Genomic DNA, 14,512 nt, shown 5'->3' with positions numbered 1-14,512 from the left:
TTTTATTTGAATTATTTAGAATCGTGTGGATTTACCTGTCTATTTGAAGTGCTCTCCTCATTGGTGCATTCATTATTCACAGCCCCTGGATGTCCACAGTTTAATTCCTAACATTGCTTTTAAAAAGGGGGGTAATCAATTTCAGATGTTTGCTTCATGAAATAAGACCACATGGGATCCAATTTCTCTCAGCCCAAAGGGGACTACACCTTTTCCAGGGATTTCAGCCACTGGACTTGGGTATATCGAGTTAGGGGTAGTTCATTCCCACCAATGCTATGATCTAGCACATCCAATTAATCTGACTTTAACAGAAGCATGGGATGCCTTTTCTGTAGGCACTAATGTTGGTAGATGGTATTATCTTTGAAGAATACGAATGGACAGATGGAGGGTTGTGGGGAGGAAAACATGTTTGGGTTCACATCAAGTGTCACAAATTATCAAGAGAGAGGAAGTCAAAAGAATCAAAGTTATATATTTTTTGCCCTCATTTTAACCTCACCAATTACTGGCAAGAATTATGATTATCTTTCCTGTTTAGCTCATTAAAGTGGAAACTACCTGGAACTAACTGCTAGAGCCCAGTAATATTGTCACCCCGGTTGGAGTGCAGTGGCGCGATCGGAGCTCACTGCAGCCTCTGCCTTCTGGGTTCAAGCGATTCTCCTGCCTCAGCCTCCCAAGTAGCTGGGACTACAGGCATGTGCCACCACACCCAGCTAATTTTTGTATTTTTTAAAAGAGATTTTTGTATTTTTTAAAAGAGATGGTCTCAAACTCCTGACCTCAGGTGACCTGCGCACCTTGTTCTCCCAAAGTGCTGGGATTACAGGTATGAGCCACCGCACCCATCATAGATCTTTTAAAAGCCCTTCAACTTAGAGTCTAATTTCCCATCATTAGTTGACCAGTGAGTTAAATACTCAGAATCTCAAAAGCTTTAATAATGTAAAGAATGGAGTTTTGATATGAAAGAAACATTGGGTTGATTATTTTTATAATTAGCATTACATGTTGTACCATTCAGCCGTTTGATTTTACTGAACAGTACTTGCCAGTCTTTTTTTGTGCATGGTTTGTTTTGTTTTGTTTTGTTTTGTTGAGACAGGGTCTTGCTCTGTTGTTCAGGCTGGAGTGCAGTGGTGCAATCATGACCTCCCCAGCTCAAGCAATCCTTCCACCTCAGCCTCCCCAGTAGCTGGGTCCATAGGAATATGCCACTAAGCCCAGCTCATTTTTTGATTTTTTGTAGAGACAGGGTTTTGCCATGTTGCCTAGGCTGGTCTTGAACCTCTGGGCTCAACTAATCCTCCTGCCTTGGCCTCCCAAAGTGCTGCCCCAATCTTTTTTTTTTTTTTTTTTTTTTTTTGGTGTCAGTTTCAGGGTCTCTATATTTTACAATAGCAAGGAAATAAAAGTGTGCTCACCCATATTATTTCTTTTTACCACTTAGAAATAAGAAAAATGCCCAACATGCAGTTTTATCTATGTACAACAAATAAATGTAAAGCAATGCATATCATTATAATTATTATTATATGCATGGGAGAGTTTTGTTACATTTAATCCCCTGTCTAGCTAATATTCAGTAATGAGCCAACTTTAAAAAGTGAAGTTCAGGCACAGTGGCTCATGCCTGTAATCCCAGCACTTTGGGAGGCTGAGGCAGGTGGATCGCTTGAGCCCATGAGTTCAATATTAGCCTGGGCAACATGGGGAAAACCCATCCCTACCAAAAACTACAAAAAATTAGCTGGATGTGGTGGTGCATATTTGTAGTCCCAGTTACTCAGGAGGCTGAGGTGGGACAATCACCCGAGCCCCAGAGATTAAGGCTTCAGTGATCGGAGATTACGCCACTGCACTCCAGCCTGGGCGTTGGAGTGAGACCCTATCTCCAAAAAACAAAACAAAACAAAACAAAAAACAAACAAACAAAAGTTAAAATTAAACTGCAAAATTAGTTTCTACATTTTATAAACTTTTTATTAAAAATATTCAATAGCTTCCTAGATTTAAAAAAACAGACAATATACATTAGTTTTAATGAGATTCTCCCCTCCATGCTAGAAAATATGTATTTTATAGTCATTAAGGAAGACTTACCCAGTGTCTTTATATATCTTCCCTCCAAAAAGAATTGAAAAGAAATAAATGGAATATGCTTCATTTCCTCCAGGTAGGACCCGGAGAGCACTGTATCTTCTGTAAAAAGTAGGGTGACCCACCATTTGCTCAGAATTTTCAAGGTTTAGCAGTGATAGTCTCATGTCTCCTGAAACACTGAGATCCCCAGCAACCACAATCCTTGGTCACCTTAATTCAGGTGGCTTCCCTAGTAAAGAGCGTTACTTCTTACTCTGTAAATGGAGTACCAAACAGATGGTTAAATACTTTTTTTTTAAGACCTTGCAAGTATTCATTTCCATTTTATTCAGTTTCAGTCTTTCTTCCCCTTTCTTTCTTCTCTGCCATTTTAGCTTTCATACCCACTAAATGAGCTAGAGGCATGTTTTTCACTCTTGGTTATTTACAATGCTTTTCTTTTTAATTTTCTTGAAGGAGCTTATCCAGAAAGGGGGCCTAATGTGCCTGATTTTTTTGATGGTTTGTTTTGATTCCCCTATTCACTACTTATTTACTTTGGCAGCCACACCATTCTGCCTACCTCAGCTGAAGAGAATATCCCATCATACAAGGGCAAAGGTGTTCCCTGTGGCCATGCTTTGAAAACAGCTCAGCGTTGCCCTTCTCTTGGGCTGCACCAAGGGCATGGTATCACCGAGTGGGTAACTGTTCGCTGCCCAGGACCTGCTGATTAGGAGCTCTCTGCATCCATAGCCCATGCTGCAGGCCACATATTGCATAGTAAGGAGCTGAACTACACTTGAACCTTTAAATTTATGAAAAATTGGCATAGCTGGTTTGCATAATTCATTGGGTTGCTTCTTTTTGCATTTCTTGTATGATTTTTAAAAATTGTTTTCCCTGATACTGAGTTTCTATCACTCTGATCTACTCAGCTGTGTTATTTCCTAAACAGCTAAAGAGAAAAATTGTCACAGATATACAGGCTGTGAAATTCCTCCTAGATGAAAATAAGCCACATATGTCAGTATTCATTCAGAAGCAGAAATTTGCTTTTCTCTGTGTTTTTTGAAAGCCTAAAAGCAGTTTCAAGTCATCTTCCAACCTATATCTGTCTTTTAGCAGTGCAAAAGCAGTTTCCTAGAAATGACTGAGGCTTATACCATGTGCTGATATATACAAATTCTATCCATTCATTGGCAAAGAGAAGTGCTTTATTAAACTTACGGCAATTAAATGTGCCACTAATTATGTCTACAACCGTGACAATGTAACAAGTAGAACGGCCAAGTAGATATAAACCTCATTCAAATAACATTCTGCCATAGGTGCTGCTTAGCCTCCTTGGGCTTTGCAATCCTGGCTGTGAATGTCAGGACCCATCCGGCCCAGGTATCCTTGGAAGGTTTTTCAGTTTGGCACTTTAAGAAACAGCAAGAAAATGACTTGTTGAGACTAATCAAACCCATATTATAGAATGAGACCCATGTAATCAAATTTTATGGTTCACATAAATAAAATGATATAAACAACCAACTCCAAGTCACATAAAATGTAGAACTTGCAGCACACTTTAGCCTGGAATGGCGGAGAGACTGGTCCTTTGTTCTGGTGCTGCCTCGTTTCCTCTTTCTTCCTCCTGTGCCATCTGAGTCTGTGGATGTCCTTTGGGGTGTAGCTGTCCTTGTCTCACTCAAGTCAGCACCTCGATGCCTCTATTTATGTCAAAGCATCATGGACAGTTCTGAGATTCTATATTTGTAACTGTTGAACTTTTACATGAGGTGGGGAGGGGCTTTTGATTGCAAGAGACAAGGAATTCCCTTGGGTTACTTTAGTGGAAAAGGGGATTTATTGTAAGCATATATGTTGACAGAAACTCTAGGCAGTAGCTGCTTTCCTTGGCACTCATGGCCATATGATCTCTTTCTTCCATTGTGCCTCTGCTTCTCTTTTTTTTGTTTTATTTTCGTCCCTCTACAGATAACATTCTTTGGCTTACTCGTAACTTCCCCTTCCTCGTAAGTTCAGTTTTCACACATCTCTCCAAGCCTGCTTCCAAATCCAGAACTTTATGCTGCAGCTTCAAACGTTAACTGGCTCAGTCTCTTTATTTTTCTGAATTAAAGTCCCAGTGTGACATAGATTATTATGGATTTTAATACTTATCTCTCCCACCACACTTTATGCTTCTTGAGCATAAGATGTCTGTTTTCCTTGCCACTGTATACCCACAGTGCCTAGAAGAAAATAGGTACTGAGTATTTTATGAATGAATAAAATATGCAAAATAATCTGAAATCTACTAATAACTGTTCTTGGTTGGGGGGAATTTTCTACATGAGTTGAACTGGCTAAGTCTTCTCAAACATGAGTCCATTTGGACTGAAGTCATCTTATTCTTTTCCTAGTCTTGTTCCAAGAACCCCAAATGGCTTTCCAATTTAAGGCCAAAATTTTCCATAAAAATTGATGTGATGAAACATTTAAATAGTAAATGTTGGGAGAGAGATTGTTTCCATGGTGACTTCTGCTTCAGAGTCCTTGTTCTAAGCACAGAAGAGAATGACTGAACTGAGACACCACTAACTTCACATCATCCAGTTGCCATTAACCTAAATTCAGCCAGCTTTATCAGTGCCGATGGCAGTGACCCTGTCTTTGATTCATTCCTGGGAGGTTCTTATTTTGGTAAAATGAGTTCATAAAAGCAGATGAAGGTGGTGGGAAAGGTCAATCCTACTATTGAAAGTTGAGATGTGAGCCGGGTGTGGTGACTCACGTCTGTAATCCCAGCACTTTGGGAGGCCGAGGCAGGAGGATCGCTGGAGCCCAGGAGTTCGAGACTAGCCTGGGCAACATGGTGAGATCTCATCTCTACAAAAAGTTAAAAAAGTTAGCCAGGCACAGTGGTGCATGCCTGTGGTCCCAGCTACTCAGGAAGCCGAGGTGGGAGGATCGCTAGAGCCCAGGTGTTCCAGGCTGCAGTGAGTTGTGTTTGCTCCAGTGCACCCCGGCCTGGGCCACAGAGCAACACTGTCTCAAAGAAAAAGAAAGAAAGAAAGAAAGAAAGTTGAGATGTGCTAACACTTACCTGTGGAATGACTTTTCTCTTTGTGTGGTGCCAAAGTTTTCTGGTTTCCCTCTGAAGAGTATATGTCTGGGGTATATCCTGTCTGTGTTCCCAGCCACACTGCAATGACAGGGGGGCCACCCTGCTCCTCTGGAACAGAACAACTTCCTGAGTACAGACCAGATGTTGAACAATGGCCTTACTGTCCGAAACGTGGACAGTAGATACTTCTTTTGTGACCCCCTGCTTTCCCTAATTAAACACCCCTTGTTCTTTTTTAACCATTTCACAAAATGATCTTGTGGTAGCAGAAACCACTGCCATGTGGTTTTCTGTTATTAATCCTAAACTTTCTTTCCTTATCGTTTTATCATAAAACAGATAACGTTATTTTCACAAGCATTCTGAAAATTACCTAAGTAAATGTTATTCCCTTCAACATAGTTACCTTAGGAGAAAAAATGTTTATTCCATTGATGTGGTCATTGCCCAAAACATGTCTAGAACTCCCTTCTCAGTGCCACAAACTTGCTTCTCTCATATTCCAAAGCGTGTAGAGTGCAGCTCTATAGGAATACATGGCTAAAGATGTGAATACACGTGGGTTTTCATCATATTTTACCTGTAACACATTTACGCTTACTTCATCTTTTTCTTTCTAAATAATGAAAAATCCGGCTGGGCGCTGTGGCTCATGCCTGTAATCCCAGCACTTTGGGAGCCAAGGCGGGTGGATCACTAGGTCAAGAGTTCAAGACCAGCCTGGCCAAGATGGTGAAACCCCATCTCTTCTAAAAAAAATACAAAAAAATTAGCTGGACGCAGTGGCAGGTGCCTGTAATCCCAGCTACTTGGGAGGCTGAGGCAGGAGAATTGCTTGAACTCAGTGGACAGAGGTTGCATTGAGCCGAGATCGTGCCATTGCATTTCAGCCTGGGCAACAGAATGAGACTCCGTCTTAAAAAAAAAAAAAAAAAAAAGATCCAAATATTGAATGAACACTTTCATTTTTATATTAATGTCCACATTCGTTCATGGATAACTGTGTAACTCTTCACTTGACCCTAACTTTAGAAACTGCCCATATAGCACCTCAAATTTGATTTTAGCTAATAGCTATTAAAAATGCTATTATCTGTGTTAAGTGGAATTTTAGGTTTCATTGCCTAAAACCTAAAATGGAAGTAAAGTGGATTTTCTTGTCATCTACAGGAAATGTTTGATGTTATATTGGATGAAAATCAGCTTGAGGATGCGTGTGAACATCTAGGGGAGTACCTGGAGGCGTACTGGCGTGCCACCCACACAACCAGTAGCACACCCATGACCCCGCTGCTGGGAAGGAATTTGGGCTCCACGGCACTCTCACCATATCCCACAGCAATTTCTGGGTTACAGGTATTGTCACTTTTTCACTCATGCTTTTTACAACCTTACAAGTAAAATTCTATGGGAACTTGATTAGGATGGAGACTGGAGTCATCCTTAATCTGAAGAGGGAACACTATGTGCACATTATATTTAAAAATCTTAAATATTATCTAATTATGATCTATCCTAGAGAAAACTACCCAGAGACTGACAATTTCCTGAGAATTATGCTGTCTGTGAATTTATAGTGGATTTTATTTAGGTAAATTAACTCCTCCTATGTCTAAACTCTGCTGACAAACGTAATGCCTACTCAATGCACCTGCCCATTACTTTTTTTAGAGACATAGTCTCACTCTGTTGTTCAGGCTGGAATGCAGTGATATGATCATAGCTCACTGCAGCCTCAAATTCCTGGACTCATGGGCTCATGCAATCCTGCTGCCTTAGCCTCCCAAATAGCTGGGACTACAGGCACATACCACACACATGGATAATTTAAAAAAAAAAATTGTAGAGACAGTGTCAGTGTCTCACTTTGTTGCCCAGGATGGTCTCAAACTCCTGGCTTCAAGCAATCTTCCTGCCTTGGCCTCCCAAAATGTTGAAATTACCATCATGAGCCACCACTCCTGGCCCCTCCATTACTTCTTAATGCCACTTCTTAAGGATTACACAATAGCTAAGTAAGATATATAGGTGCAGATAGGCCTTTCAGCTGCCCTTAATTAATCCTGCCGCACCCAGGTTGCTAGGCCTGCTCTCTACCTTGCACAAGACAATGTGGATATAAGTAGAGCTGCTCTGTTCAGAAACAATAACTGATCCCTGAGTTTTCTTGGGGCTGTGCAGGTGCCCACCTTTGTAAGTGGCTGTGGCACGTGTCCTTTAGGGAAGCTGGTGACGAACACAGGATCAAGAGGTTCTCCCTTCTGCTGTTCTGGTGCTGCACTCAGAGGTAGAGATAGGGAGCCAGAGACCTTATGGTACAAAATGAGCCTGCCTTTCTACATCAATTATTATTTACCATTCATCAAGTAGCTGCTGGAATGTGGCCAAACCCGCAGCAAACTGAGGAACATGTAGTCAATTGAGCCCTCTTGTATCATGATGAGTTTTGTTTTAATGGATTATAATGATAGTCTTAATTGTCGATCATACAGAGTTAACTCTGAGATAAATGGCACTCTCTGAAATGCTATTATAGCTGTATTACTCTGTTACAAAATTGCATCTTTGTAAGCAGAAAAACTGTCATGCAAATGAATAGCTTTTGAAACTAGAAATGAACATGAAAAATGTACTGTGGTAATGTACAGCACATACGCATGCATTAGGACTATTTCATGCCTTGTTTCACTTCCCATGGGCTGATCTGAGTGTACATTACCATTGACTAGTGTGGATTGGCTCTGAATTGTACATTACAGAATGAGAAATAGATGCATGAAGCAATACACTTCTGTAATGTAGGTAGAAATGCAATGTTGCACTTTTATATTGAATACAACAATCTTGACTCATCACTGCTAAGACATCCACCTAGAGTGGTTCTCCCTGTTTCACTAATGAGTTAATGTGTTGCCCTTTATTCTGTGGCCTATTTCTTCTCCCAGTAACAATTGACACTTCATTGTGAGGCACCTGAGGTTAAAGGCACAGTCTGTGACCTGTCAAATGAATTTCCTTCTGCCTGAATCTGAGTGTACTTTAGATGAGATGTGTCTGGGCCCATGGTTTCAGCAGGATCCTGTGCCTTAACTGATGTGACCTACCTAAACCAGTAGACACAAGTAGATAAATGTTTTCTCATAGTGGAGAAAAATGTTGAATAACATTTTCTGAGCCTTCAAATAAGTATCTTAAGATACTAATTTCAATTAATGGTATTAGAGGAATTTCGTTTATATTGGAAGATTATTTTGCAGGACATTTTAGTTGAGGAAGCAAGATTTATAAATGTATCAATTAGCTGGCTTCATAATTATTGTATACACCCTTGGAAAGATTATTACATTTATGTAGGATGCAGAAACACTTTATTTTATGAACAGCACAAATAATAATTTTATTAAAATGTTTTTAAAAGGTATAAGGAATATTCAGTTAGATCAAGGTGAGGTGTGTTACTTTAGAAGGAGAAAGATTATATCAATTCAAGAGAGAAATAATAAATGCTATTCTGAACTTTATTTCCCAATAGTAAAATAATTTTCATTTTTGCAATAGAAATGGAATTATTAGAACTTCCTAAATATATTAAATTCCATTTAACAGTTAGCTTTCAATTCTACATTTGTAATAGGAAGCATAGTCATTCAGCACTGTGGAATTAAACTCATAAACTATCAACACTCTGGCATCTTTTCATGTTGTGTCCCAAATAAATAAGACCAGATATTCTAAGCAGATCATTGGTGCATCAGGATGCCTTATTAAGTCAGATATTTAGCATCTTATTGTACAGAGCCTATGATTTTACATACATTTACATGTTTAGATGAATGAAGCTGACATTATTTAATCAATGAACTATCTGATATTTTTAGAGTCAGCGAATGAGGCACAGCAACCACTCCACAGAGAACTCTCCAATTGAAAGACGAAGTCTAATGACCTCTGATGAAAATTATCACAATGAAAGGGCTCGGAAGAGTAGGAACCGCTTGTCTTCCAGTTCTCAGCATAGCCGAGATCATTACCCTCTTGTGGAAGAAGATTACCCTGACTCATACCAGGACACTTACAAACCCCATAGGAACCGAGGATCACCTGGGGGATATAGCCATGACTCCCGACATAGGCTTTGAGTCTAATGAAACAAAAAATATTCATCTGTTGACAATTTGCCATAGCAGTGCTAGGATAAACCAATCATCTTAACTTGGCTAACATAGCACAGTATTTACTGTGCTAATGGGCTGCTGTCATTTTATGCTAAGTAAGGGGCAAAAAAAAAATTACATTATGCCCTTGAGTCTAGATGGATATTAGATGCCCGATCATATAGATATTTTTAAGTGCAACATTTACATGATAACAGTACATTTTGTTTTCTTCATAGATTTAGACACATCAATTTGTAATTTAGGGTACTTACAAGGCACATATAAAATAATTTCCCATGCCGGAAATTCCAAATGACCAGTTCCAGTTGGAACCAATTTATAAACCAATTCCTGTTGGAATTTGGGTGAATTGACTAGAAAGTCTACTTGAGCATGTTGTAATCAACTGAAAAATCTGGGGGAAAAAAAAAAAAACTAATAAGAAAATCGAAATACCAATAGAAGCCAAATCCAGCTTTGGTATTTATTTGCTGGAAGCTAAATTTACACTTAAAGTTGGAGTGTATAAACATTTTAATATATGTTAATGTTGCCAGAATGACTTTTCAAACTTACCAAATGTATTGATAGTGCCAAAAAAAATCTCAGAAATCTTAATGCAGAAATTATATAGTCTCCTCAGATTTTAATATTTTTCTTTCTTTCCTGGCACAGCTGTTGTATTCAAAGTGTTTTGCTTTTTGTTTGGTCAGTACTGTTAGCTCATTTGAAGTTGGCAAAAACAAATACAAACAAGCAAAAAACCTCAAATTTTTTTCAGCAGTGAGAGAGAATAGTAAAGAGAGGCCCAAGCATAGCTGTTATGTGAAATATAAAATGGGGTGTTGTTCTCCCTTTAATCAATCTGAGCACAACTACATACATCCAGGAATCTGAAGTCAGATAGTAAGGATGTGGTACCAATCCTCCCGAGTGCAATGCTAAACACTTCCAGGTGGGAATTCATCTATTTCACTTAACACAAACGCAGGGTCTGTATTTCCTGCCAACAAGATTGAGTATCTTTCCATTGCTTCTCTCAGTCTCTGTCTTTGAATATCTGAATGTTCTGGCCCTTCAACAAATTCTTTAAATCATGCTAAGGAATTTCGTTTTATGTGGACACACTCAACTTTGATATTCAGGAGGTGTTTTTACAAAATGACTGATTGAAAAAAGTTGAAACAAATGATTTTAAAAGCTTGCAGTAAAAAATAAACTCATAGATTCAGCAAATATTTGTTGACTAAAATTATAGCATTTTTAATGCAGAAAATTATAAAGAATTTGGAGATTGAGCTGCCTTATTTCTAATGAACACTCCTCTTCATCTTATTAAGTCTTCACAGTTTTTCCAGTGGCTATAATTATGGAATTGGTGACCTATATTTTATATTATCAAGGAAGCCTTAGATTCACTCTGATCCAAGAAATTATTGAAATTGACCCTTTTTACACAAATGTCTTTAAAAAAAAAACTTATTTCTAAACGTCCATAGTGCATGCATTTTCTAAAACCCCAATAAGTCCAGCCATAAAAGTTCTTTTCTGCTAGTACATGTCATGAAGCCTATTTTTGAAAATAATGATAATTAATTTTATAGTATCTTCTTTTCTCCCCAAGCCTTTCAGTATTCAGGCACTCAAAGCATGCACCAGTTCAGTAATCTTCTTGACCATGGAAATAAGTTCCACATTACTGATGAGTTATATATATATCTTGAACCCCATTACAACCTCACCACATCCCCCTGCATTTATGTTCAGTGTTTGTACCCCATTATGAACCTGTTTAGCTGATAATGAGGATACCTATAATTCTGTAAGTCATTTCAAATATTTGATACAATTAAAAAATATGGGCTTAGTAAATTTTAAAAGTTAACATGTGATACTGGCTTGTGAGATTCTTCTGTCATCTAGTGAAGCTTATAAAACTTTCAGTTAAGACATTTTAAAAGAGTTATATCCATTAGGCACTTTAATAAACATATAACCTGCCATTACTGAATACTTTGTTAGAACACAGAAGAGCATCTTCCAGCAAACAAAAATATATTTATTACATGTACAGCATATACTTGCATGAGAAAGAAAACATTAGCCAAAACATTTTTTTATATGCTTTACTGGTTTCTTGTTTGTGCGCATTAAAGTATTTAATTGCAAAGAGTGCACCAAGGTGTACAAATTTAGACTAGACAGCTGTTCAGCTTTTTCTGTAGTAGCATTAGCAGTTTGGTCATTTAACTACTTTAAGATACTTACATTTTATGGCAGGTAGCTGTAACAGCATTTAAATATATTTCCTAGTCATCAAGATTACCATCTTCTTTCAACTTTTTAAAAGTCACTTGTTTTTAAAGGTTTTTCAAAGCCTTGTTTTTAGTCTTCCATGTCATGCCGATAAAGAGAGTCTCATTCAATATCTGTGCACAAAACCAATCTATCAATTACCATCAGATGTCCATACCTGTTTTGCTTTGCATTCTTATTCAAAAGCTGACAATCTTGGAAAGGGTATAATGTATATTTTATTGATGGATATATTTAAATGTTTACTTTAATTTGGAATATTCTTTCCCCTTCCTTCTGTAATAAGTTTATCTTCCTCAAATAAGGGGATATACATCTTATTTTTTTTAAAGACTTAAGAGTTTATTGTGTAAATGATACTTAAAATCTAGATATATACTAAATGAAAAGTTTTATTTTTGCCAAGCACACCAAGAACCTTTGAAAAATACATACTCCATAAATACTTTGTTTTTAATTAATTTCATTTAAAGATAGCAAATGATTATAAGCAAGAGAAACAAGTCTTTTACTGTTTTGAGACTGTTTTAACTTACAGTATAAGCCACATACTAGAATTCTGTAATTTCAGTCACAGACATATAATAATGTGGACTCATGTGACAATGTGGAAATGTAGTTCTGGAAAAAAACGAATGCAATTTGTCAATCCTGATGTTAATTCTCAAGGGTATAATGTCACTCTAATATTATAGCCAACAACATTATCTTGTTTAATATTTAAAGCAACATTTAGAAATGTTTATAAATGATGATTCTCTCTTATCTTTATACAGTTCTATTGGAGAGAAGGTTGAAATTGTTCACAATTTAGATGATGGTCTTTCCTAATAAGAGTCTTAATTTTGTGACTATATAAGTCATTGCAGTTAGTCTTTAATGAAATGAATTTTATTAATGTAAAACAAATTCTGAGACAATTATTTGTTTCCTTTAAATAATTTGCTATTTAATTATTATTGTCATTGTTTGCAAAATGTATTTTTGGAATGTTAACCTCTTTTCATACCTGCATACTTGAACTTGTCTTTTGTGTGGGGGCCTTAAAATTCATAATAGGAAGTGGAGGCAGTGAAAGGAAGTAAGAAAAGGAAATTATGCTAAAAGATGGTTTGCAAATTTAAACTCTTTAAATGAACATATCACAAAATGTTGTTAAGACCCAGGATGTCTGTTAAGAATGTGTCTTGGCAACCTTAATTTGCATGTTAGTATATATTTTCTTAGTTACACAGTTTTATTTTGGTATTTGCTTAAAAAAATGTAATACCATTGTAGAAATTACCCTATGTACTGATATATTTACTACCTCTTCTCTAGAGAAGACAATCTGTCTTTAAAGGGAAAAACACTGGTCAATAAGTAGTGATCAAAATTATCACTATTCTGGCTAACCTTGCTGCAAAGCTAAATGCATAGATTATTAAAATATGCCTTCCCTTTAGATTTTAAAATGTTTCCAAAATGCTCTTTGGCACCCTTTCATTTCTTCCACGTTAGTGAAGTTTTCTTTGAATTGGTTCAGTTTATCATGAGGCAAGGTTAATTTAACAAATAAGTCATCATAGGGAACAAAACAAACTGCAAGGGAATTGCCTTTGTGTGCAACTTGTTATAATATCTAGTTCTAAGTCTAAAGGAGTAAAAGTCCAAAGACTTTATGTTTAAGAGCAGCTGGTTTGCAAATTCACATTTTGTTGGTCCTTGACTTCCACAGAGCATGACTTAGCCATTTACTGGGTAAGGATATGCATTATCTTGGACTCCCATGTAATTGGAATAAACTTCATATCAATGTTTCAAATAAATGCTATGTACCCCTTATTCCTTTTATATTTCTGCCTTTGTCTTTTATGACAATGTTGCATGTTGTGTTTTTTTAAATTATATAAAACTCATCCTTGAATGACTATATGAATGAAAAATTTATAGGAAATTATGTAATAAAATCTGTTTTATTAGTTTCTCATACCTTTAAATACTGTCAATACTATAACTGTTAGTAAGTTACTTACTCAAGCTGTGTCTGTGGGGCAGAGAACAGTCCTCTTCTTTAAAATAATCATGATCAAACCAGTCAAGTCAATCCAATTAGCTGTTAGACAGACAATAAGGATAACCTTCTTTTTGACTTAAGCAGTCAAGTTAGTCAAAATAGAAAAATTGGCTTATATGGGCACCCAGAACTACAGCATTCAAAAATTACTTTTAAAGGTTTCTTCTTTTATTAAAATGGACTTTCTTAAATAAAATACATCCTCTGATAGCAGCTATCTCTTTTTACTTGTAATGATTAATTCTAAATGCTTCATGTAATTGAGAGACATTATGAGAAGACTAGAAAGTATCTCATCAGATAATCCTAAGGGCTGTAACTTCTACTTGCCATAAACAAAGTATAATTAAGAGTGAGTAGCAATTGGTTTGGGGAGTCGTAGTTATATATGAAACTTTCTTTTGTTTCTCATGATGTATGTAAAATGTTTGCAGAAGGATGGTAGAAAATGTTACTAATGAATTTAGAGTGGTTTGGGAGAATACACTGATACTTCCTCATTTGAAAATTATAAGGAGTTACAAGGGGAACTAAGAACCAGAAGTGGCTGGCCTCTAGCTTTTCAATACTTGATAAGTGTTCTTGGTTATGTTTTGAACACTTAAATTTCTCAACAAATGGCTACGTCTATATTTATGTAGGGGCCACCCTTGCCCTACTTGCATGCCACTTTGACTTTTAACTGAAATCAGTGTGAATTCTGTATGCATAAGGGATGTAATAAAGAGGCGGGATCATTAACGCTATATCGTTGCATACTATTTTTCATATGCCTTA

The 14,512-nt window shown here is 37.0% G+C and overlaps 1 protein-coding gene across 10 annotated transcripts in view; it reads left to right on the top strand.

Annotated features, from left to right (window-relative positions):
• Positions 1-13,503, top strand: part of CACNB4 (calcium voltage-gated channel auxiliary subunit beta 4) — a 263,187-nt gene extending 249,684 nt beyond the window's left edge. For 8 of the 10 annotated variants that reach the window (XM_003309288.7, XM_024354849.3, XM_515833.7 and 5 more), the window contains 2 exons: positions 6,377-6,562; positions 9,085-13,503. In XM_003309288.7, coding sequence (XP_003309336.1) covers positions 6,377-6,562; positions 9,085-9,345 — 447 coding nt within the window. In that variant the 3' untranslated portion in view covers positions 9,346-13,503. The remainder of the gene's footprint in view (positions 1-6,376; positions 6,563-9,084) is intronic. The other 2 variants (XM_009443491.5, XM_009443494.5) reach the window with 1 other exon arrangement.
• The last annotated feature ends 1,009 nt before the right edge of the window (positions 13,504-14,512 follow it).

The sequence above is a fragment of the Pan troglodytes genome, chromosome 13 (genome assembly GCF_028858775.2).
Source record: "Pan troglodytes isolate AG18354 chromosome 13, NHGRI_mPanTro3-v2.0_pri, whole genome shotgun sequence".
In the NCBI taxonomy this organism is placed as follows: domain Eukaryota; kingdom Metazoa; phylum Chordata; class Mammalia; order Primates; family Hominidae; genus Pan; species Pan troglodytes.
The sequence above is the reverse complement of the archived record's forward strand: the minus strand, read 5'-3'. Positions and strand labels throughout refer to the sequence as shown.